The following is a 26,475-nucleotide window of genomic DNA, read 5'->3' as shown; positions in this document are numbered from 1 at the left end:
TACAAACAACCCTTAAGGTCATCCCTAGCATCACTAGAAACCCTGATTCTCTCCAAAAGGCTTGCATTATTTTCTAGCAAATGAACCACATTTCACGGAGATCTTTGACACTGTGATAATGTCCTGCGACACTCCCTTCTGACTGTTTTGTCTCCTTATAGAAAAAAACAACACCCTGCATTTTCAAACTGTTGGTTATAAACTCTTAAATGTTGACCTCACATAATTGGGGTTCATCAATACACAGCTTTTCAGTAAACAATGTCAGAAATTCAGGTGTGTTTTTCAGGCAATTTTATTTCATCTTCTTTTTTGCATCCTATGGACTTATGACTCTCTGATGCCCTGATGAAACCTTGCTTTCTCTCAACATCTAGAATTCACAGACTAATTCTGATTTTTTTTTCCCTAGCTCAAAGTATGGAATCAACTATTCTTCCAACGGGCAGTGGTTTCTCTTTTCAGATAATTGTTTTAGAAGCCACAGGCACTAGGTCTACAAATAAGCTTGTTCCACATTCCAACTAGAATTTGTCAGGATGACAGCAAAAATATCCGAGAGCATAAATCACTGTAGGGACAGAACAGATAAAGTCTCCTTTTAAAAAATGTCCGTGGGTTCTTATTGACATTTCTAATTTACCTCTATTTTAATATGTTCTTTTGCCTTACTCTAATAAAAAGTTTAGAAATCCATTTTTCAACTTTTGAGAAACTAATTTTTCTTGTTTTCATTAATGTTAACAATCACAGAAAGACGTATATTGTCATACCAAATCACAAGTCTAAATTTCAATGCCACCACCCCAAAATTCAGGCAGCTCATATCTTCTCTTCTTTCTTGACCATCCTGAAACCGGCTCTACAGTGTGCAGATCCCATCAATTCTTTGGTCAGCATCACGTTAGCACCAATGTCTGAAAGGAAGGAAGCCCCAGCCTCCATCTAGGTGAACACCAAAGAAACTAAGAGCTCAGAACTCTCAGTATGATACATAGATACCCTGTTTGCTTAATAAAAGATAATAACAGGCCAGGTGCGGTGGCTCATGCCTGTAATCCCAGCACTTTGGGAGGCCCAGGTGGGTGGATCACCTGAGGTCAGGAGTTCAAGACCAGCCTGACCAACATGGTGAAACCCCATCTCCACTAAAAATACAAAAAATTGTCTGGGCACAGTGGTGGGCGCCTGTAATCCCGGCTACTCGGGAGGCTGAGGCAGGAGAGTCACTTGATCCCGGAAGGTGAAGGTTACAGTGAGCCAAGGTTGCAGTGAGCTGAGATCGCACGCCATTGCACTCCAGCCTGGGCAACAAGAGTGAAACTTCGTCTCAAAAAAAAAAAAAAAAAAAAAGGAAAAGAAAAAAAAGAAAAAGATAATAAAAGGTGAATCTAGACAAATACTACTTTTCAATGTTTCAAAAATATTATCTGTCAGTTTTCTCCATTTGAGCTCCCCAATTTGAATTTAGTTTGTATTCCCTTTATATTTTTTCTGTTACTAGTGCCTTTGTATATTTATGGAGCGCAAATTTTAGTAGTAAACTGTAGCTTCACAGAGGGCCATGGATATATACAGTGGTGCACTGGCGCCAGCCTGTGCCAGTTGACGAGAGTCAATTGTGTGCTTCTCTTCCCAATTCTGCATCAAATTTATCCATTAAAAGATAAATGGTAAACTCCAGAGAATCATGTTCATAGCTTGAAATCTGCACTGTGGCCCGGGCGTGGTGGCTCATGCCTGTAATCTCCAGCACTTTGGGAGGCTGAGGTGGGTGGATCACCTGAGGTCCAGAGTTCGAGACCAGCCTGGCCAACATGGTGAAACCCTATCTCTACTAAAAATACACAATTAGCCAGGCATGGTGGTGGGCGCCTGCAATCCCAGCTACTTGGGAGGCTGAGGCAGGAGAATTGCTTGAACCCGGGAGGTAGAGATTACAGTAAGCTAAGGTCGCACCATTGCACTCCAGTCTGGGTAACAAGAGTGAAACTCCATCTCAAAAAAAAAAAAAAAAAAGAAAAGAAAAAGAAAAGAAAAGAAATCTGCATTGTGGAAATATTTACACCATGGAAATTAGCATTCTCTATAAATTAGGCCTTTTTACCCAGAGACCCAGTTGTTGGGTATTTACGAGGATAACTCTTTTTTCCCAAAATTTTTCCCAAAACCAATCAAAACATCAGAACATAAAAATCAGTTAACATCCAGAATTATCAGTCATATGCCATATATTATGGTTGAGAATTCCCACTCAAGAAGTTTACACAGAGTAGCTTTTGGAGCTTTATGTAACTTTTGCAATATTTACTGGTAGAGCTCCTCAGAACCAATCCTTAAAAGACAAAAAATATAACTGGATTATAGCACCTTTTAGTTATAATATCCAAGGCACATTACATTTAGCTATCCACCCATTTCAAGTAATTGTCAGATAGTTTTGATTCATCCCCAGAAGGTTTTATTTCCACAACAGACAAACAGAGAATTCAGTATTTCCTTGTTATTAACATTTCTGAGCTAATATCTAACTTTTCGCATGAATTAATATGCACTATACTCTCACCTCCACAATCATTCCACAGCAAATGTGTGTCTTCTGGATGATGTGGAAGAGAGAGCCCAGCAAGCGCTATGGGCCTGGCTTTGCCAAAATCTAAAACAAGCCAAAGGGATATTAAATTTCTTATTTGGTGTGGGTTGGGCTGGGCCAGTAATTTGTTCTCACTTACAGTGGTCTGTCATATGTTTCACCACCACCACCACCCTGCACCTCACCATGTTATTCTCAGGAATGTAATGGCCTCAGATACCCCATCATTGGAAACGCTTCATAGTAGAGGTTACCATTTTGTTGTTTATTTAGCACCTGAATTTAGGCAAGAGAAACATTTCTACCTGAAGATTCCATGCAGTCAAATTTCCCTGCCTTTTTATTGGAATTTCCACAGAGACCCATGGTCTCCCCAAGTGAGAAAGCCAGGGCACTCAGCCCTCACTCTCCAGCTGCCTTGGGACAGTACTTGCCTGATTCCTCTTTCTGGGGGCATGGCACTCTGAGCTGTATCTCATCTGGATCTATCACTCTTCCTCCCTATTCTGTGGCATTCTCTCTCATCCTAGCCCCATACCCTGAACAAGACTTCGTCTGACATTGCCCCCATATTTTTACTTGCCTCTTAAACTTGGCTAGGAATGGTTGTGCCCACTCAAGGACACAGAACCATGGCCTTGTTGGATCTTTGGGCATCTGACTGTGCTTGGCCACACCAGCTCCTAGCACAAGACTGTTCCTGATGCTCTTTCTTTCCTCTAATCTGACTTTCCCTCTACCCTAGTACTGTCCATTTTACATCCCTCCACATTCTGCAACATTCTATTTTCTTCTTCATTTTGCTACCTATTACTAAAGGAAGGTTTGGGTAGAAGGATGTATTTCAACTCTTCCCATTTTTCCCCATGTCAGAAATCATCAGAAGCCACAAGAACAAGCCCAGATCCAAAATTGAACCCAAACAAGTATTTTTGTTTTCTAAGACATATAACCTTGAAAATACCCCCAGGCTTTTCAACTATCTTTCACCCATCTCTTCAAACAAATATGTCCACCTAATATTGTTAACCATTTGTATATGGCTTTTAATTTCTGTTACGTCTTCAAATCAGGAACTATTTTAAAATTTTTTTTCCAAAAGGATAGTTTTATTTTTGGAATACCCTTTTACTTTTTTGTCATTTTTATTTTATTGCATTATAAGGAAAGTGTGAGACCTTATGGCTTCTGCTTAATGGGCAATATGCAATATAATATTGTGTGTTGTTAAAATTTATGCATAGTACATTATATTACATTTGCCATCTGCTATTTGCTTTTTATGTTCCTCATTTTGTCTTCTAAATTTATCTATCTAAGGTGCATATATCTGATTTGTTTTAACTTCTACTTAAGATTTTTATTTATGAATATACCACAGGTGATTCACTCATTCTATTGGTGGACATTTTGGTAATTTCTTTTTATCTCTCTCCTCTTTTCAATGCCAAACAATGATTCATTGAACAGATTTACGTGTACCTATTTCTTCTATGAATTCAAGTTTTCTCTAGGATGGGTGCCTAAAATCATAATTGCTTGATCACAAGTTATACAATTTTCTGCTTTGCTAGTATCCCCAGATTGCAAGCCAAAGGTGTCATAATAGTTTATAAATTCTCATCAGTAGCTTACGAGAATTTTCCCCACATCTTTGCCAATACTTGATTTTTTTTTTTATTTTTGCCACTTTGATGGTTGTGCAACATCTTTTTTTTTTTTTTTTCCGCATGTCCCTGGAGAAAGACATGTATCTTCAGATTGAAGAAACTTGAGTCCTGAACAGAATAAATAAAAATAAATCCGTACTTAGTGACTTTATAGTGAAACTTCAGAACACCAAAGACAAAGAGGAAAACCTGAAAAGCGACAACGAGAAAACACAATTTACTTACCATGGAAGGATAAGCAGACTGACAGCAGATCTCTCCGTGGCAATTACAGAGGTCAGAAGACAATGGGATGACATCTTCAAAGTGCTAATGGACAGGAAAACCTGTCAAACTACAATTCTATATGCAGCTGTTCAACCCACAGTTATTCTCCCAGTGGTTGTATCTATGCATCCCCGATTGGCCTCCCTCCTTTCTTCACAAATAGATACTGCTCCTTGACCAAGAGGGTGAGACGTTTCTGAAGGGTGGCAATCCCAGCCCCTCCCCCACTTTATGATATTCCCTCAGAAAACATATTTTCATCTAGGTATGCTAAACCTTTAGATTATAATTTTTTCTTAGCCATCAGGACTCGGCAGGGATAAATTAAAACTTTTATTTCCCTTGGTTTGTACAATTGCACTGTGGGGAAGGCAAGTCAGTCATTAATTAAGAAACTGAGGCACAGATGGGTTAAATGACTTTCCCAAGCTCATACAGCTAGTGAGAAATAAAACCATGTATCAGCCCAGTTTTTGGTACATAACTCCATGTCCTTTCCAAGATTGCAGTGTTCTTGCCCATTTTCCTGACACTTCCTTTGAGCCAGTGTTCTCAAAATGCCAACAACTGGAAGGTGTATTAATTTACTAAATTTGCTCTTATGGGAAGGTATTGAAATTTGGCAAAATCGTCAAGATTTAGGCCATAGGTTAAGAAGAAATATCAAGAAACTGAGTGTATGTTTACAAATCAGATGATTTCTTTTAAAAATCAAGATATATATCAGATTAAACTGAGAGGCGAATATACTCCAGTGAAATCTTACTTTATAAATATTAACTGTAGATAAGCCTATATAGAAATACCCATGGAAATACTGCTCAGGGCAGAGGAAAAATGATTTGTAACGTCCAAGGATTTTTGATTAGTTGATTATTGTTTTGTGAAAGCCAATTTTTTGTTAGCTTAAGTAGGACCAAGCACCTTGATCATGAGAGTTACTCTGTGGAATGGTGGCAAGGGTTCTTGTGGAAGATCTGACGTTGTGTCATCTACTTCTAGATATTCTGAATAATGAAGGCAAAGGACTGCAGTGCATCCAAAATTCACTGGTCACAGAGGAAGGACTCTGCCCATTTCTTTTGCTCTAAATGGATGGCATTAGTTTGCTCTTGGTCCTAGGCTAGCACAGGGTCTCTGGCTGCAGCCCTTCAAGTGCTTTATTCCCCACTAGGAAGAAAGTCATATATTTGTCTAAATCACAGATATAATTATTGAATAACTGGTTGAGCTGGAGGGCAAAACCAACCTGAAAGTTTTAGGAAAGAGGTCAGCAACTTACTGCAAATCTTACAGTATAGGGACCCTTTTGTGTAAAAGTTGACACTATGTGCATCTTAAGAAAGAGAATGAGATATTTACTTTGATAATAATTACGTTTCTCGCTATTATAATTATCTTTTCAAAATGAATTACAAAAATAGGACATTTCTAGGCAAAGTCTGTGTATTGTAGCAGAGTAGAAAGTAAACTAAGTCCATACTCTGCCAAATCAATAGCATGGTGGCTTAAAAAAGTAGATCAGAGGGGGATTGAAGGCCATGCTTTCAAAACTGTTTCCATACATTCCAGAAAACAATGGTTGTCCATATCAAATAATTGGGGGGATAAATGAGGGACAACATCAAGGTATAAAGCCATGGTTCTTGCTCTTATGAGTTTTACATTCTAGTGGTGGAGACAAGTAATAATCAAGTACACATATGAATATAAGAGCAAATGCAAATAGTGAATAGTGCTATGAACATGTGAATAAGCAACTTTTTTTGTTTTGCTGTATGAGCGCTACCTACATGCAAGCTTTATACTAACTGCTTAATGTGTTTTTTTAAAAAAAAAGTTGTCTTCACTTGTAAAATGAAGCTTAGAGACCTTCAGTCCCTTGTCCAAGGTCACACAAGTAATAACCTTCAAACAGGAATTCCACTACAGGGATATTTGTTTCCAGGTTCCTCTCTCTGAACTACCTTACATACATATAGAGAAGCAATATCTGCTGTGGTCAACTCCAATTTCTGGTGAGAATGTGAGAGCTAACCTGGTTCCATACCTTTAGTCCAGACCCACTCTCCTCCCATACCCACTCACCACCAGAAGACCATCAACCAATTAAAATGAGCACTTGTCAACACAGGTTATGTGCAATGTACCTGTGATTCTTGGCATCAAGCCCCATGTGGGTGGCAAAGATGGTAGCATAAGAGGAGAAGATGGTATTATACACTTAGGTGTGCTCACCTGTCCTCTGAGGTAGCTGCATAGTTTTGGCATCAAAAGTTATGGTTTGGACCCTCTGTTTTTTAGTTGGAATTTTCATTTTTGAGTCTTTACATACTCAGTAAAACCATAAATGACTTCGTCTTTAATACCGTTTCATTATTTACTCAGTCAGCAAATATTGACTCTGTTGGCCAGCAATACTTGTGATGAATGGACTTGCCCATGAACTTAGGAGCAGACACTTTCATTTTTATCTTTTAAATATATTACAAATATAAAAGTGTTTAATGCTGCAGGGTTCCATGAAAGGTGGACTCCGAAAGAAAAAGCATTAAGAGCGAAGAGCAAAAGTTGGTTAGTCCCTTAAAAAATTTTAAACAGGGGGCTCAGATTTTAAGACAAAATAAATCTTATACTCACATATACACACAAGCCTGATTTTTCCCCAGTATAAATAATGTCCTGGCACAACCAAGCTGGCTGTTGCATTCCCTGTATGAGACAGTCACTATATAACATTGTTCTAAATTAGTTATCTCCTAATGGTGGCTTAAATGTTTAAAACATACAGCTGCCTGGCCAGGCATTGTGGCTCACACCTGTAATCCCAGCACTTTGGGAGGCTGAGGTGGGAGGATTAACTTGAGGCCAGGAGTTCAAGGTGAGGCTGGCTAACATGGTGAATCCCTGTCTCTACTAAAAATACAAAAAATTAGCTGGGTGTGATGGCGCATGCCCATAATCCCAGCTACTTGGGAGCTGAGGTACGAGAATTGCTTGAGCCTGGGAGGCAGAGGTTGCAGTGAGCCGAGATTGTGCCACTGCACTCCAGCCTGAGCAACAGAGCAAGACTCTGTCTAAATAATAATAATAATAATATAGAGCTGCCTTAAGAAGCAGCTTTATAAAGCCATGTTGGGTAAGATATGTACCCTAAAGTTTTTTCATTTTCACAGATACTTGAGTTTTACAAGTCAGAAGGGAGAAGAAATTAGAGTGAATTGCCAGTCAAACCTCTTGGATGGGCAAGGACCAGCCTGAGGTTTACTGTATCAGGAGCCATGACTTCCTGTCAGTGTGATTTTCAGCAAGGAGACATAGGGAATTGAAGGGAGGAAAACTACCTCTCCTGAAACACAACAAGCAGCAGAAAGAAGAAAGCTACAAAAAGTAAAAAGGGAAGACCAATCTCTTTTCCTTTCTTCCTCTCTCCTCTCTTTCTCTTCTCTCTCTCTCTCTCTCTCTCTCACACACACACACACACACACATACACACACTTTCATGAACACATTTGGTACTTTGGTACCAGATGCTCCCTCCTCCTTCTCTGGACTGCAGAAATTCTCTTAGTAGGACCCCAAGAGCTCACCAAAAAGAAACTTAGACCAGAAGAGGAAAAGTGTCACATGAGAAGCTGTGTTCAAACATTGACTGAGGACTTTTGAAGACTTAAAACAAGTAATGAAGACTTAAAACAAGACTTAGAAGCAAGTAATAGTAAGTTAAAATTGTAGGTGAACACAAGTTAAGGAAAGCAGATTCAGCAGTGATAGGACTAATCCAGCGTAATCTAATGTAACTGTGTCACCAGGCCATGTGGGAATTAGAGAGACTTGGAGACAGAATGCACCTGGCTGTGGGTCAGCACCATTATCAGGGCTCATTGCTGGTGGCTTGATGGTGGGAAACTGCATAAATCAGAGCAGGACTGGTTTGGGAAAAATCAGAGTCAGCAGCCAGGGGCAAGAACTGGAAAGAGAAAGCAGTGAAGTATAAAGTCCAGAGCAATAAAAATATAGAAAGGTTGTTAAGTAGCTCCGCTACAAATCTATCAACCAAGATCTTCTATAAATTTAAGCTGGAAAAAAAAAAAAAAACAGATATTGTGATCAGAGATGTAGGCATTGAGGTGAAGAAAGAAATGGAAGATAGGAGTTAGAAGAAAAGAGGTGACAGTACAGATTGTTTGGAGGGGCATGGGGAGGCTTCAGTAAATAGAAGGCTGTGTTCTCTTTCTGCCCCTAACTGCTCCTGCCCCACCCCCTACCTACTGAGGCAGTGAGCAAATCAGATAAGATCTCAAGTCTCCGAAAGAAGCTGTGGTTTAGGAAAATAATGCAGTTGCAGTTATGAATAAATATACTAGACAGCTGAAAGCAGTTGATCTTTGAGCCAGAGGAGAAAACGCACAAAAAAGGAAATGAACTAGATGATCTGAAAATTAAGAGTTAACTGGCAGATTACCATGGTAAGAAGATGAAAAGTTAGGGTCATCAGACAATGCAAAAATCCACATTAACAAGAATTGGAAAAAAAAAAAAAGATACCATTTATATTCTAAGCCAAATAATGAAGTGTCAGCAAGGCATCAGCTGGAAGAAAAAAAATTTAAACTTGGAAAATGATTTTTTAACTGCTGCCAGCCAAAGCTCTAGTTGAAAATACATGCAAAATCTTGCAGCTGGCAGTAGAGATCCTTAATGATCTCCCTGAGCAGAAAACTAAGGCTTTGCTAAAGGATCTGACTCAGAAAGCTCATAAGCCCTAAGAGAAAGAACAGAAGCTGTCAGCTACAGGAGAAAGGATGTTCACAAAGAATTCAAGAAATGCAGAGTGAATTATAATAAAAACAGATTATATAAAAATCTGTTGAATCTCCATGAGAACAAAAACAGGCAGGATACCAGGCTTTTTCTTCTTCCTGCATCGAGATTTCTTTCTGGAAAGAATAGAGTTGCTGCCTTCTTAAGACAAAAATTACAGGTAGCAAACCCAAAGGTTGATGTGCTTAGGAGATTAGAGAAATAAAATCAAATCCAGGAAGATCCATGAAATAACTTCCATCAATAAGAGGTCCTAGAAGCCAGCCTAGGGCTTCTAGCCTGGGGCATCCCATAGCATGCCTTTGTGAGCGCTGAGGTGCTCTAATCCCCACTATGCCATCCACCTGTTCTTGTTAGGAAAAAGGTCTGCCTAGCAGTGAATTGTTTGTGAATGGACTTCTACCTTGGAAGAGAAGGATATATAAGGTGTAAAGAAAAACTTTACCCTCTGATCTGCATGTAAACATGATTCAATTAATAAATACTCAGAATGTCTATTGAGTCCCACTTCCTCTGAATGACAGACTATCCAACTCTCCTTGATGGTGGATGCAATAGGATTATCTCCATTGCATCATTAATCAAGTAGAACTGCCTGGAGGTAGCATGGGCCACCACCTGGGCCAGGGAATTATTTTCATTGTATTTCAGAGACAGAGACACTCTAATATTGACCCTGGTATGGTTTCATTAATAGAGAATGACCCAAGAGCTCTTTCTTTCTGCATGAAGGGTAGATTTGGTTAATGTTAATGTAAATAACTTCCCACCTTTATCAGAAATACACACCATTAACTCACTGCAGAAAGGACTTCCACCACCATCAGTTACCGTCTCAAACAGGGACCCAGACGTTCTTCCTCACCCTGTCTTCCTAGTGATTTTAAACCTCCTAACTAAAAGACCAACATCCCTGCTGAAGGAACTTTAGAAACTTACACCCTCTTGCTCCAAAAGAAAACTTTCTTTCTAGACCCCAGTAACTTGGCATTATTTACCTTTCCCTCTACAAAATCCTTGCATCTTTTAGGTTCTAGAGAGGGGCCCACCAGTCTCTCCAGACACCAGTACTGGGTCCCACAGATCCCCAGCCTCAGGTAATGAATTGACTCTTAAGAGAGTGCATATGCTTCACAACCCAATATGAATGCTGGAAATTAGACTTAATACTTTTTTAGAACTTAGTTTTATTAAGAGATCTTTTTGAGCCAAATGATCAAAATCTCATAGATAACTGATTTGCTATGACATCAGGCCACTACTTAAGCTGTAGCTTCCTGTTTTCTCTACTCTCCTCAAACCTATTTTACATTTACCAATGTCGTTTATATGTCAATGTAGCTTATGCAACAGAAATGGATTTTAGTGCCATGTAAAATATGATACTTTTACATAAATTTGTTTAAAACTGAAAATATAGGAATAATTATCAGGACTGTTTCCTAATATGTGTTCTTTTGCTTATCTGCACTTTGGTTAACCCAGTCAGTTGATCAAAGTCAAAGCACTGAACTTGATGATAGGTAAATTGTTGCCTAAGAGGAAATGAGTAGTCACTGAAATACCAGTCAATTAAACCCAAACCTGTCAAAGAGTACACTCTTTAATTCAGTAAACCATTTAGAAAAATCACTAACATGAGGATTCAACCAATATTTGTTGCATTCGTGAAAATGTAGTCAGACTCTTTTGTTCCAGTAAAATCCTTCATCTATATCAAGTTAGGAGTCAGCATAGACACTAAACACTACTTTTGTTGATGTGAAGGTGTGGCCTGGAGTCCTACTGGCTCCACCTTCCTCTTATCTCATATAGTGGGATCTCCAAGTACGCTAGGGTACTCTAAACCAATCTCTGTTTAGAAAATTCTAGGTTGCCGCATCATGGTAGTAAGGTAAAGGTCATGGTTTCAGTGGCCATGGGGGCCATGAAAATCTCTCTCATTTCCCACTTACAAACACAAAGCATCCTGTGATGTAAGGTGAATGCGTAGTTGATGTTCAATAAGAAGTTATTTTATCACTCGCCTTACCCAACTGTTCCTGCAAGTGTATACCTCCACTACAATAGAAAGAGTGAGTATGCAAATTCTCTCCAAGTAACAACTGCACACCCTACTCTTGGGTCAACAGTATCATCTTTTTCCACTAAGGACACTTCATCTTACTCAGGTAGAGATACTAAATACCTGGTAATGGTGTTATTAACTGGACAGAGACGTATGTGATGGAGGCAGGCAGGAAGCCCTCCCAGGGCCCTTCCAGCCCTGAGTTTCCACATTCTCTGGTGTAAGAACAGCAGCCTAGATGGACAGGGAACAAATTACTGTCTCAGAGTACAAGTCCATCTCCCTGTAATCTGGTGGAATTTTTGCAGCTTCCCTTCGTCAAAGTTTCCCCGTGAATCTTTATTCGCTGGGAAGATTAGACTCTGCATTTTTTTTTCTCCAACTCTTATTTCTTCCACCTGAAACCATATGAGCCTCAAGTTTAGATCTGGAATTTAGATCTAAATATGAAGTTGTAGGCAAAAATGTAGTGGCAAGACGTTATCTTGAATTTTAAATAAATAAATAAAAATATAAATTCATCTAGAGAAAGAATTATATAGATCATTTCAAAGATGTGAGTTGAAATGATTTCTTTATAACTCTCTCTCCCATCTTCATGCCTCTGACCCCAACACCATCACCCACATTGTGAACAGGCCATCTTTGCAGAGGAAACCAAAACCACAGGCAGAAACCGCCTCAAGGTCCTGCTACTAAGTCTGCAGATCCACCATAATCTACACTCTCCTTTTCTCCTTCCCTCTTTTCCAGTGCTCCATGCCTGATCCTCTCACCTGAGCCTGATTTGGCCCCCTCAACTCCTCAGCTGCTGGCTCCATCAGTGATCCACTCCTCCTCCTTCACACACCCACTCTGCCGCCACCCTCCCAGCAGCACTTTCACATGCTCAGGTGCCTCCTCAGTAAGTGCAACACTCCAGCCCCTGCCCTATTCCTCTGCCTTCCTTCATGGTCAAGCCTAGTGGAGAGGGTTGCATCTACAATTGCAAATTCCTGTTCCTCGCCTCCCATTTACTTCACACAGAGAGTGCCTTACACTGTCACCAACAGTTCCTTGTTGCTAAATACAATAGACACCTTTGAGTTCTTAAAAATATCTGAACTTTTGAAAAAATATTCCTATAAAAAACAACAAACAAACATTCATTCTGTCAACAAGTGTTTATTGAGTTCTTACTAGTGCCAGGAACAAGTGGGGAGGGGGGAACTGGAGCAAGTAAACAGATGTTGGCAATCATGGAGTTTACATTAGGAGGGGAAAAGAGCCAAGCATTAAACAAGTAAATAAATGAACAGAATAGTTCCAGAGGGTGATAAGTGCTACGAAGACAACAAAACTTAGAGTAATCAAATAGAGTAACTATGGAAACAGCACCGAGTTTTCAAGGGAAGCACCTCTGAGATGATATTTGAGCAGAAGGCACCTGGCCAAGATCTTGGACCAGAGTATCACATGTGGAGTGAACAGCAAGAACAGAGTTCCAAGGTAGGCACAAGCACTGAGAATATATCACAACATACCATTTATATGCACAAAAAGGAAGAACAGAAAGAAGGCAAGGAAGTGTAGTCTTGTTGGGTAGGGAAAGAGCTTCTGAATCAAAAGCAGAGTGAACCAAGCCTGGAAGAACAATGAGCCTTGTGGGCTACGGCATGGCCTCTTCTCCCTTCCACTGGCCTCCTAGGTAGAAAAGCACTGGAGAGATTGGGGAGGAGAGTGCAGAAGGATTCACTGCCTGCATCTTTTAACTCTCCAATCCCGACTTTGGGAGCCAATAAACAATGTAGCTAAGTTTGGGCCCAAAACAAGCCAGGAAGACTCCCAGAGTAATCCCAGCTGGAATTTAAATAGAGATGGATTCACTCCAACCCCTCTTCTCCCACCACCCCAACTCTGGGTTGAATAAGGAAAGCAGTTCAAAAGGGCTCCTGCAAGGCCACTGCTGAGAATACAGTGCAGCCCTAAGTCAAGGCCAGGCCACTGAAGGCGGCGTGTTGGCATATAATCATCTCATGATCAGCTTCAGTGGTCAGGTTCCTCAGGGACTTGGAGAAGTCCCCAGAATTTGTGTGTGAGAGAGAAAGTGAGAGCCCAAAGACATTCTCTGAAAGCTAAGTTTCCCAACACACACACACACACACACACACACACACACACACACCCCAGTCCACAGGAGCACAAGGTGATCTAAGGATCCTCCACTTGACCCAGGGGAAAACTCCCTCCCTGCAGCATGTGTTTGTGTGTAGGGGATGTGGTAGATCTGGGTGGAGTGAGGATCGGGGTTAGTTCCTAGGACCCTGACCAAGAGTGCACACTAAAGATCAAAGTCCTCTGCAAGAGTTTTGGGCTACAGATAGTGGGAGAAAAACAGAGAGAAGAGATGGGAAGTCAATACCCAACCCTGTCCCATTATAATTGGGTTCAAACCCCCTCACATCAGGAAATGGCCTCCTGCACAGGGAGAGAAATCTTGGACTGCTTAACCTCCTATAACTCACCCCTTTCCACACTTAACTCTCTTCTCCCCCAGGGCAAAGTTCCTCTCCTATTTTTCCTGATCTCACTCCACCATCAAATGAAAATGTGGAGAGGCCAGCCAGGGAAAGCACTAGGGGGACCAGGCCTCAGATTTTCCCAGGAATTAGCGGGTTAGATGTGGAAATAGGAACTCTGAGCATCCCTTCTGGTGGTGAAGTGCCATAAGGCCATGAGCCTGTGTCCCGAGGTAGGGTAGGGTCGGGGGAAACAGCCATGTATTTAGGATCACTTGGGAGAGGGGCTGGAGGTAGGGCATTGTGGTTGAAGCCAGATAACATTCCCAAGGTCACACAATTTGAAAACAGTCAATTCTAGAGTTCGGATCATTCAGATGGGCTGAGCAAGACTCAAAGGCAGTGCCTTAGAGGACTTGCTCTCACCCCAGCTGGGCCAGAAGGAGATGTTCAAAAAGCCTCATGTAAGGTTGGAGACAGGGGCCTGAGGAGTGGGAGAGGGCTGCTTTTCATGCTTTTTCTCTCTGCTTCAACACAATTCGCTGGCTACAACTGACACATGGATTTAGACAACTCCTACACTCTCTAGGGATTTCTTTGCATCTCTGGATCATATGGCAGTCTAATATCTTACTCAGAAAATAACTTGGATCTTCCCCAGAGCCAATTATGACTCTGACTGTGGGCTGGCACAGGGAACTAATTAAGGAAACCAAATGGCACAGAGAAAGAGAGAAACCCAGATAGAGATTAATTACAAAGGAGAAAGTCAAAAAGTAAAAGTTGAGCTCAGCAACAGGATGCCAGGGATAGAAGGGAATATTTGGAGGACAACATGTGGGTTGGCATTTGAGTGACCCTGACCCTGAGCCATGAAAGACCCTGGAGACCTGTGCATATCCTGGAGAAGAAAGGACTGCAGGTGAAACAAAAAGAACTGTGCATTGAGCTCTGGAGCCTGCGGGTGCTGCTGGAACCCCCTGACTGGAGTACAACACACAGAGATAGCCCTGCTCACCTCCAGGCAGGCTGCCCTGAGGCCCCCAGGCCATGGGGACCATGAGCATCAGCAGTTGCTGCATCAGCAGGTGTTTGTCCCTGCATAATATTTGAAGCCAGATAACTTCATCCAAGGGTAAATGAGTTGTGAAGCAATGAGTCCAGGAGCCAAGGCCGTTCATTCACTTTAAACTCTTCCTTGATCACTTCTTTTTTGGGGTTGGCCTGATCTTCCTTTTCAATCTGGTTTACAAAGAGAAAAAGAAAAACACATGACACAGGTAGGTGATGTATACTCTTTCTCTCTCTCTCTGTGTTCAGTTAATATAATTGTGGATTTTGAGACTACCTTTGAGGGATTCTGCAAAATCCCTCTCTTTAATTTCTTAATTCTGGTAGTCTCTGGTCAAAAATTATATGATAATATTTTTTTCTTGGCCTGAGTCTAGGAAAGATATTCTTTAAAAGTTCTATTTTAAGTATGACAATTGTTACTTTTCTGGTTAATCATTGTAGATAATTTTGAAACATAGAAAAACACAAAGGAAATTAAAGTACACCCACTCCTGGAAAAAAAGTTTTACTACTTATAGACATGAAGATGTGAATGTACATACATATACACATAGAGTATATGCACTTACAAAATTGTGAACATACTGACATGTTTCCACTTTGATGGGGGAACAAATCTTGTTCAAGAAGGAGATAAACAACATCCAATAAAGACATTAGACATTATAAATGTGTGGCCCAGACAAGCATTGCCTGCAAGCTTACCCAACTGAAATGTTGTGTGATATCAGCTTTAATTTATTTAGACAGCAGAACTCTATGTGACTGCCTTTGAAATGAAGCTATGTCGAATAGTTTCAGCGCATCATCAAAGTTCTTAGTTTAAAAAACAAATACACAAAAACCAAAATGCATGCATTAGGAAGTTCACATAATTTTATTCTAGGGACAAAACTTATGAGGATCACAGCTTTTGTGTAATTTGGAAGGTTTTTAATATTAGAAATAAAATTTATATTCGGATATTAGCAATAGCATTTTGAAAATCCCAAATGATATATCAAGCTAGCAAAGCTGATACCTTTCAAACTGGATTGAGGATACCAGAAAAAAATAAACGCAGAAATATGTTATTAAAACTTGTAGAGTGAATTGTAGCCTGGAAGGTTGGAACACATCCCTTGAAATTTGAGGAAGGAATCTCTACACTTTCTGGATTGCCTGTATGACCTCCAGACATGTGGTCGCATGAGTGTTTTCGAACTCCCCACAGATACTGCTGAATATAAAACCCAGGTGCTGAGACCAGCACGGAAGCCCACAGATCCCAGGCATCACCCTCAGCAAGTATCTCTGCAATCAGCCACTGTGGCATCCTAGGTAATATGAGCATCTAATTATCTAATTGGCACTTTATTAGCAATAGCAGCCACATTGATGGTAATGGGGATGACCAGTTTATACAGCAACAGCCCCTGAACTCCAAATCAACCAGGAAAGGCAACTGAGTTGGAGATAATATGCTAGTAGTTAGGGTTAAATGACACAATGTATCCATTAAATAATTGTTCCAATAATATCCACTTACCTAATACTAAATATGATGAACTAATGAAGTAGATAATATCCTCATTTTACAGATGGGGAAAATGTGACTTAGAATAAGTAATTCAGACACAGGAAATCCACAGGCATCAGAGCTCAGACTCAAACTTTTTCAATTTTTTTTTTCCATTTTAATTTCCAGTTGTTGGAATGATGCCAGAGCCCTTCTCACTGTGCCAGACTGACTACAAGTGTATTCATAGGGCTCATTCAGTCAATAACATCAGCCAGGCCCTGAGTGAGGCCCTGGGGGAATGAGTGTAAGATTCTCTGATCCTGACTTATGCACACTCCATCCAGCAAGGAAGATGGACAAGTAAGTGAACTGATCAGCAAAGATGTCCAAATTATAGCGGTGGAAGTATCAAGGGAGCTTCCAGAAAGGGAGACCATCTGCTCAGCAAGAGGTGTGAAGGCTCTTAAGTCACAGGGCTATGCCAGTACCCCTTACCACTGACAATAATGATGACTCTTTAGACTCTGCTTCCACAAAATACCCCCACATTATTCACCCTGACAAACCCAAAACAGGAAAGTAACAGGTTACTAGTACACAAAAGTCATGTCCTATATAAAATGCTCTAGTCATCATGTTGTAGCACAGCTTTGAAAGGTTGAAATTATAAAGACTGCCCACATAGCTGAATAGAGGAAACAGATAATTCACAGCCATGTAGGGTTTGAGAAGAAAGTGTCATCAGTCTTTGGCCCACACATGGACAACTACCACATGACTGTTCTTCAAGATGTTAACTCCCTCCAAGACTGAGATTGTCCCCAAATGTGAACTGAAATTGAATCCACCTTGTAAATCCAATCCCTAGAGCTTTGGTAACCATCTCTCATAACCATTAAGATGATATCAGGCAATTTTGAACAATTACCACCATAGTAATTCTAATAGTATTTAGGACCTCTGTGATTCTTTACATCCAAAGAATGCTCATGCCAATTCTCTGTTTTGATAATACAGTACATCAGTCAAGAGGCCATGAGGAAAGTTGAGCCATATTTTGAAATGAGGATATAAAGAAAGCACAGGAATAAACTAACAACCCAGCTCAAGCACCTTGTGTTATTAGGCTTGGGCCTTCAGACTGTAATCCCTTGTAATAAGCCAGAGAGCCAATTTGGCAAGAATTTAATCTTGTTAAAAAAAAAAAAGGCATACAAATTGAAAAGAAAAATATCAAACCGTCTCTATTCAAAGACAGCATAATTTGCAATATAGAAAACCCTAGAGTCTACCACAAAAAATCTAGAATAGGTAAGTTTAGCAAAATCACAGGATACATGATCAATATACAAAATTCAGTTACATTTTTATATACTAGCAATGAACAATTAGAAATCAAAATTGAAAAAGAATGCTATTTGTGATATCACCAAAAAGCATAAAATCTCAGGTATAAACCAAACAAAATATGCGCAAGATATGTACATATTGTACTAGAAACTACAAAACAAAAAAAGACCTAAATAAATAGAGAGCTATACCATGTTCATGAATTCTCAGACTCAGTATTGTTACAGTTCTCCCCAATTTGATCTATAAGCTCAACACAATTCCTTTCAAAATTCTACCATAATATATTGTAGAACCTGACACACTGAAAATTTATATGAAAAAGTAAAAAAACTAGAATAATTTTTTACCAGAACAATTGTTTTAAATGAAGAATAATGTTGGAGAATTCACACTAACTGATTTCAATACTTACTACTAAGCTACAGTAATCAAGTATGATTTTGGTGAAAGATGTATAAATTAATAGAAAAAAGTAGAAAGTCTAGAAATAAACCTATAAATATATGATCAACCGATTTTTGGCCAAATTGCAAAGGTAATTCAGTGGAGAAACTTTTCAACAAATGATACTGAACTGAAATAATTACAAAAAAAAAACTGAGCCATATGCAAACCATATACAAAAAAAATTGAACCTCAATTCATACTTCATACCATTACAAAAAAAATTAACTTAAAATGGATAATACTGTAAAAGTAAAACCTAGAATTTAAAATTTCTACAAAAAATATAGGAGAAGATCTTTGTGACCTTGGATTAGAAAAAGATTTCTTAAATATAACACAAAAAGTGTGACCCTGCTGGGGACCCCTGGGGAACAGTGTAGACATGTACATCAGTATCTCATCTGTATCTCATCAGAGAGGCGAAGAAACTGGGGTATCAAAAATTAAAAATTATTATTTTATAATTTATAAAAATTATAAACATTTATAAAATTTATAAAATTTATAAAAATTACTATTAAGACCAGCATGATAGTAAAATTCGATAAATCTGACTTTGTCAAAACTTTGGCTCTTCACAAAACACTATTAAGAAAATAAAAAGGCAAGTCACAGACTTGGAGAAAATGCTTTCAAAAAATATTGTTTATAAATGTCTTGTATCTAAAATATTTTTAAACCCCTCATCTTGTATCTAGAATATTTTTAAACCCCTCAAAATACAATAATAAAACAATTCAATTTTTATATGTAGAAGATTTAAGCAGAGATTTCACCAAATAAGTGTCTTTGGTGGATTATCTTTGTACTCATTAAAAGATGCTCAACTTCACTAGCCATTAGGAAAATGCAAAATTAAAACTACAATGAATACCATTACATACCAATCAGAATGAATAAAATTTTTAAAGCTGATAGTACCAAGTGTTAACAATAAGCCCTGGTTACTGGCAGGAATGCAAAATGTTACAACTTCTTTGGAAAATAATTTAGCTGTTTCTTATAAGTTTAAACAAATATCTACCATATTACCCAGCATTACCAGTCCCAGTTATTTACCCAATAGAAAGGAAAACTTACGTTCACATAATGTTCACAGCTTTATTCATAATCACCAAAACTGGAAACAAACGTCTTTCAACTGGTGAGTAGCAAACCGTGGTATGTGAATCCATATATATGTGTGTGTATATATATACACACACACACACATACATACACACACACACATGCACGTATGTATATACATATATGCACATACATATAAACATACACATAGAGAGAGACTATATGGATGCATATGTATACTATATACATATATACTGTATGTGGATGCATATATATATATATAGTTGTGTTCATCCAAGGTTGGGTTTTTCCCAGGGGTGTAAGACAGATATTCAGAAGGCAAGGGATTCTAGGATATTTGTGAAAGAGATTAAAATGCTGGGGCCGGGCACGGTGGCTCACACCTGTAATCCCAGCACTTTGAAAGGCCAAAGTGGGCAGATCATGAGATCAGGAGCTCAAGACCAGCCTGACCAACATGGTGAAATCCCTCTCTACTAAAAATACAAAAATTAGCCAGGTGTGGTGGCGCACGCCTGTAATCCCAGCTACTTAGGAGGCTGAGGCAGGAGAATCACTTGAACCCAGAAGGCGGAGGTTGCAGTGAGCCGGTATCACGTCATTGTACTCCAGCCTTGGAGACAGAGCGAGATTCTGTCTCAAAAAAAAAAAAAAAAGTTGGGCCATAGTTGCATATGGATGCATATATGTATATATATATACACACACACACACACACACACATATATACTCTATATATACTACTCCACTATAAAAAGAAAGAACTATTGACTCACGCAACAACATGGTTCAAAAGCACTATGTTAAGTAAAAGAAGCCACACTCAAAAGGCTATAATAATATATAATTCCACTTACATAGAATCCTACAAAAGACAAAACTATAGGAACAGAAGATAGGTCAGTGGTTACTACAGGTTGGGGAGTTGACTGCAAAGGTGAAATATAAGGAAATTTTGAAGGATAATGAAAATATTCTATATCTTACTTGTGGCAGTAGTCATAGGACTCTGTGCATAGAAATGTATGCCAAAAGAGTTTAATTTTACCACATGTAAATTATACATCAGTAAGCCTGATACATGTGGAGTATTGTGTGAGCATATAAACTACACGTGCATACATGACACTTTTGAAGTATATGCTTCCTTTTTTGTCTGAATGCATGCAATTGAACTGTAACTGCCCAAAAGGAAACTGCTTAGTGATAGGATAAACACAATTCTGCTTATGCCCAGCTACTATTGTCCTGCTGAGTGCTTTTCTCCAGTGATGCTTAGCTGCCCAAAATCAAGCATGGTGAAGCCAGTTAGTTGGGTTCATCAAAGGCTGGGGTTTTCCCAGGGGTGTAAGACAAATATTCAGAAGGCAGGGGATTCTAGGGTATTTGTGAAATATATTAAAATGTTGGGATATCATTTCTAATTTGGAAAGTGAAGAGTCTGATAGATGGAGATAAAAATGGAGGAGTCAGAGCACTGGAGGCACATGGTAAAGTTTAAGAACAGTTGTTGTGAGGGCATTTGGCAAACAAGTTGGAAGAGAAGCAGAGTGTGGATGTGGAGTTGTGTGATTCCACTGATGATTTCAGAGGTGGCAATCTGTTTCCTTCATTGGAGAAAGAGCTCCTTAAGAACAAATGATTTATATACAGCTCTGTTGAGCTGAGCTCAGCCAGCCCTAACCACTGCCTAGAAGCCTGGTCTCTAACATTCCAGGTGTACCCTAACCTTCTCAAACTTCTAGCTCACTCATTCTCTGGCATGACCCACCTCTGTCTTAATGCCTATTAATGGGTCTCTCTCTACTTTGCACAATCTAACAGCTTTTCTTGTTCCCATCAAAGGCCAATCCCTCCATACGTGCTGTGGAGGAGCCTTATTTTATCAACTATCTCCATTCCCACTACTTTGTTTCTAGCTTGATCTCAATCCTGCACTCCTTCCCATCAGAAAGTCAAATTGGCAGGCATTTATATGCAAGGGAAAATTGGAAGTTACAATGTGCTTAGGTTTCCAACTTGGGGGGTTAGTTGGACAGCTGTGTTATTTGCTGAGATAGCAAACAAAAAGAAGAACAAGCTTTGTAGGAAAGAAATCAAGCGTAGACAGATTAGATTTTCCAACATCAAATTGATCTGCTGAGTGAATAGGCTCATATATTAATGTCAAGGATGAATTAAGGTTTAGAAGTTATCAGCATGAGAGTCATAATTAAAACCACAAGAGAAGGCAAAATCATATAAGCAGAGAGCTCAGTTTGGAACCCTAGGGCACCTCAAGGTTAAGCAATTGGCAGAAGAGTAAGCACTCACGAGAAGATGGGGAAGGAAAGTTCCTGCAGAGAAAAGGAGGAAGAGAGTCACAGAAACCAAGAGAACAGAGAGTTTAAAGACTGAATGAGAGAACAGCCCAACAAATCCAACAGAAAGCACCATTGATATACAGACTGGGTTCAGCATTCATTAGGAAAAGCAGCATGAAGGCCACAGGTAACCATTAGAGCAAACACTACTGGTGCCTTGGCCATAACCCCTTGCCCTTACCACTCTTGTGCTCAGCCCCACTTCCAGGTGCCAGCACTTGCCTTTCTTTTCCTGAGGGTTTGTATCTTGCTGCTGCAGCCCACTTTGCCATCTCCTTAACAAGCTAGATGTGTCAAAGAATGAATGCCCCCACCCTTGAAGCAGCATTGGCTAACTAACGACTGACAAGAACTGGTGTATAAATATCCCAGTTCCTCCAGCCCTCTGGTGAGATAACTGACACACATGTCTACACTGTTCCCCAGGGGTCCTCGGCAGGACTAAGTTCCAGGAACCCGTGGTGAGAATTGGTTAGATAATGTTTTTTCTTTAAATTGTCTCTTTCCCTCCCTTGTCTTGCTTCCCACATTTCTCCAGTGTCCCCTTCACCTCCCAAATAAACTTCTTGCCCTTGCATTGTTACTTCTGGAGGAATCTGCACAAGAGGAATTCCAGGGGCCGGGGGTGCTAAGGGAAGAAATTAGAACACAATGAATTGAAGAGCAAATGGGATTTGAGGAAGTAAAGATGATGAGTTTACACTATTCTTTTTAAAATTTGTCTAAGGTAGAGAGAAAAGAGGATAGGGCCAGACATGAACACGTAGTCAATATGAGAGAGCAAAACATGTCAAAATGCTAATGAGAAAGAGACAAGATACAAAGGCTGAAGTGGTTAGGAGGGTTGCTAAGTTGTACAGCAAGACCCCAAAGGAGATAAGAGGTTGGAAGATCACAGGGAGGGGTGGGGGACTGGCCTCATCAGCGAATAAATGCTTCATCCTCTGAGGCTGAGGGGAAGGATTTAAAGACAGATGTATATTCCGATGAATGTGCAGGGGCTGGTGGAGCCAAGACAGTCTGGGGAGTAGCTGGGGTTCATCCATTTTTGGTGGCACCAACCCACCAGGCTATAAAGCTTTTCCCAAACTGTGCTCAGCAGCTCTATGCACACATGACCATCCTCAGCAGCTGGAAAACCAATGCAGGCAGGTGGTGAGCTTAATCTAGAATCAGGTATTTATAAAATGAGTGTTGAAGGAGAATGAGAGACAATTGGGTTAAGGCTATCAGAGAAAGCATAGTTAACCATGTGGTCTGGACCAGGTAAGGACCTGTGACCAGACAGAGGCTGTCACACTCCAAAACAACACGCAGCTCCCAGGACTGGAAGCCTCTCTGGCTAATCTAGGCCTCTGCAAAAGCATCTGCTCTGCATAAGCATTGTACTGTAGGGACCACCAGGATGTATAAAGGCCTGCTCCCAGATAGGAAAGACGGTGTGCCACAGGTAGGGTAAAATTCAAGAGTTAAGTCACCCAAACTAATAAAAGCAGTAATGCAACCTGAGACACAGGCAGAACAAGAGCCTGAACAGAAAGCAAAGAGCTCAGACCTTTTCTCTAGCTCTGCTCTTTCCTGGAAAATCACAGTCTGCCAGGCTGCTTGTGTGCAGGGCTCAATTTAATAATATAAAACATGTTGTGCAGAAAAAAATGAGTCAAAGGCACACACAGCACTTCTGAATATATGTGACTGATTGACTCCAAATTAACCACCCACAGCCACGGTGGTTTTCAAAGAACCACAGATCCCCAGCTCCCAAAAGCAGAATACTAAAACCAAAAGAGGCCCAGGACGTACCTGTTAAACCCAAAGGCAAGGACAACCTTGTGAATTCCTAAAATCTCAGAATTGAGAGGACAGAATAAACTAAGAGGGAGACGCCACTGTTACCTCCTAAATATTAAGAATGCCACCATGTTTAATCAGGATGCTACAACCATACAATCGGTTTCTAATATTACATCATTCTCTGGTTTTTGAGAAGACCTATCCAAAGGAGTTATTAAGAACCCAATTAGGCCTTTGCCAAAATTATTTAACCTCTACAAGCAATACTTCAGAAATAGCACTGTTTCAGAAAGCAAGTTGGCTTCAGAAAATCTTTTTTATCCTTTCTTCATGTGCAAGTTAGTAGCTCTGCTTAAGAGCAAATATTTCCTATCAACCTGCCTCCCACTCCTTCGATTCAAAATAGTCAATCAGTATCAATAAAAGGAATAGACAATATGACGAAGAAGTGGCTCCAATATATTACCTGAAGACCTTTGGGAATCTAAGAAGGAAAAATGAATATCTCAAGTAGGACTCCGATAGTGCATAAGTGAAGTCATGGGACATTATGAATGAAGCCTTTCAGATCCTCTGTTCCCAGGTAAGGGACAATGGCTAAGAAGGTAATAACAGCCTGTGGAGGCACCTTCTCTGATACCCACTGAGATTAGTTAACTGAGGGAGTCAAAGCACGCCAGCACTAGGATACCTCCTGAATTTAGGTGAATACACTGAGCAAGGTTAGGTCCAGACAAATCTGTGAGTATGGTGAAGTTTGCTTTCATTGTCTTCTAACTCCTTTCCGTGTCCTGATTGAACTCCAGCCACCCAAAGCCACCACCATAGGTGACATGCCTTTTATACAACTAATTTCCTCTGTTTTATACATTTTCTAACTACTTCCATATATCAATACTTACCTCTCCTAGGACCCTTCTACTCATGCTCCTTAAGAGGGTCTCAGTTAATGACTAGGTAACCTGTCATACAACTTGCTGTTAAAGTTTTAGTGAGTAGTTACTTCCTTCACAAATTACACTTGCCTAATCTTGTGCCTTTTTAATGCTTTCACTTTTGGTACCATAAATTTGTCACTTTCCACATTTCTTTACCTCACATCACAAATAATCTGGATTATTCATTTATGGGTTGTTTAGGTCAGCATTGATCATTGTGTAGTCTGTGTACTGTCTACATAACTGTACCTTGAGGGGAGGGGGTGGTGAATTCTTACTAAAAAGGCAGATGCCCAGGCCTTAGTGGTGACCCAAAAACCATATTATCTAGGGGCATCTTTAACATTCTCCCCCATTGACTTTTCTTCCTCCTAAATCAGTAAACATTATGTGATACCTACACACAGTAGATGCTACAGAAGTGCTGGGTATCAGAATACAATTAACACCAACTTATAAACAGGTTCACTTCCAAATAATAAAAGCTCTAAAAAGTTGGCATGCTGATATACCTTCAGAACAGTAAATAAATAAATAAATAAAAATAAATTTTAAAATTGGTCAGGCATGTGTGTGTTGGGGCAAGAATTTAGGGGAAATCTCTGTACCTTCCCCTTAATTTTGCTGTGAACCTAAAACTGCTAAAAAAAAAAAAAAAAAAAAAAAAAAAAAAAGAAAAGGAAAAAAAAGAAACAAAACAAAAAGAAAAGAAAGAAAGAAAGAAAAAAAAAACCTAGCCTACTAAGATAGGGTAGGTGAACATGTTCATCCCTGGCCCTCTTTTTGTCTCTATATGACTCACCTTGCTTTTGCCGTCTACTCATCCTATCCAAATGTCCCTTGTAAAGCCCCAAACTCCTGTGGCAGAGCTAGTAACTCCCTGCTTATGGTTTTCATGGTCCCACGTACATGCATATTACGAAAACATTATGGCACTGATCCCTACACGATGACACCTATTCTCTTATATGGTCCTGGTGAATCTCAAATAACACAGCTTCCTCGCTGCCATATTCCCTTCCCCTAGCACATCAAATGGAACTTTACAGGTATACAATAGGATTTGTTGAGTAAGTGAATGAGTGAATGAATGAACGGTATTGCCACTGAGATTGACATGAGATGAAGTGTGTTGGGAGGATGGATGGGTCCAATGGATTACCCTCTCCTTTTACATATAAGGATTAGAGTCACCATTCCTTATCTCCCTGAGGCACAGGCATTCAGGAACTCATTTATTCAATCTGTTACCATGGTCTATAATCTCAATTGATAGATTAACAACTTCCAGTCCTATTAAACAAAGGAAGCAATGGCCACAGCCACCCAAAGTATGCACCAATAGCATCTAGGAGGAAACCAGAAGCCACACTAGGTATTTCAACCAGAGGGGATTTAATGGAGGGAGCTGATTACACAGGTTGGGTAATAAGGCTGAAAAGGGCTGTGGAGACAGCCCGGTGTTAGTAAACACAGGAAGCAGCTACTAACCTTAGGGCTGGGGAACAAAAGGGAAGAGATGGTGTTACCAGAACCTAGAAGCTTTGACGGGGGACCCCCCACGACTGGCGCCTGGCCCTCTGAGGGGGCTGCTGCGCTGCTGTTGCTTGGACTTCTGAGGGGGACGCTGCTTGGCTGGCGGTGGTCGGACCTCTGGGCGGGGGCGTGGCTGACGCTCAGACCTCGGAGGGGACCGTGGCTGACGCTCAGACCTCGGAGGGGACCGTGGCTGACGCTCAGACCTCGGAGGGGACCGTGGCTTGGCTGGCGCTCTGACCACCGCGGGGGGCGCAGCTGGCTGTTTCTTGGGCTTCTGAGGGGACGTGGCACGGCGGCTGGTTCTGAGAGGGCCAAAAGAAGCTGGAGGCGGGAGCCAGGGCTCTCCTCGGCTGCTTAAGCGACGCTGGCAGGAGCTGGAAACAGGTAGGAAGGCCCTGCTCCCCCACCCACCTTCCAGTCTCCCTGGAGTGCCTTCCGGTGTCGGAGCCTAACCCGG

The 26,475-nt window shown here is 40.4% G+C and overlaps 1 protein-coding gene across 16 annotated transcripts in view; it reads right to left on the bottom strand.

The window, feature by feature from the left end:
• Window positions 1-279: 279 nt before the first annotated feature.
• MOBP (myelin associated oligodendrocyte basic protein) overlaps window positions 280-26,475 on the bottom strand; it is a 58,775-nt gene continuing 32,579 nt past the window's right edge. For 3 of the 16 annotated variants that reach the window (XM_077990989.1, XM_077990988.1, XM_077990990.1), the window contains 2 exons: window positions 26,009-26,320; window positions 12,571-15,162 (listed from right to left, as the gene is read on the bottom strand). In XM_077990989.1, coding sequence (XP_077847115.1) covers window position 15,162; window positions 26,009-26,320 — 313 coding nt within the window. In that variant the 3' untranslated portion in view covers window positions 12,571-15,161. 16 annotated transcript variants of the gene reach the window in all.

This window comes from Macaca mulatta, chromosome 2, assembly GCF_049350105.2.
Source record: "Macaca mulatta isolate MMU2019108-1 chromosome 2, T2T-MMU8v2.0, whole genome shotgun sequence".
Lineage (NCBI taxonomy): Eukaryota > Metazoa > Chordata > Mammalia > Primates > Cercopithecidae > Macaca > Macaca mulatta.
The sequence above is the reverse complement of the archived record's forward strand: the minus strand, read 5'-3'. Positions and strand labels throughout refer to the sequence as shown.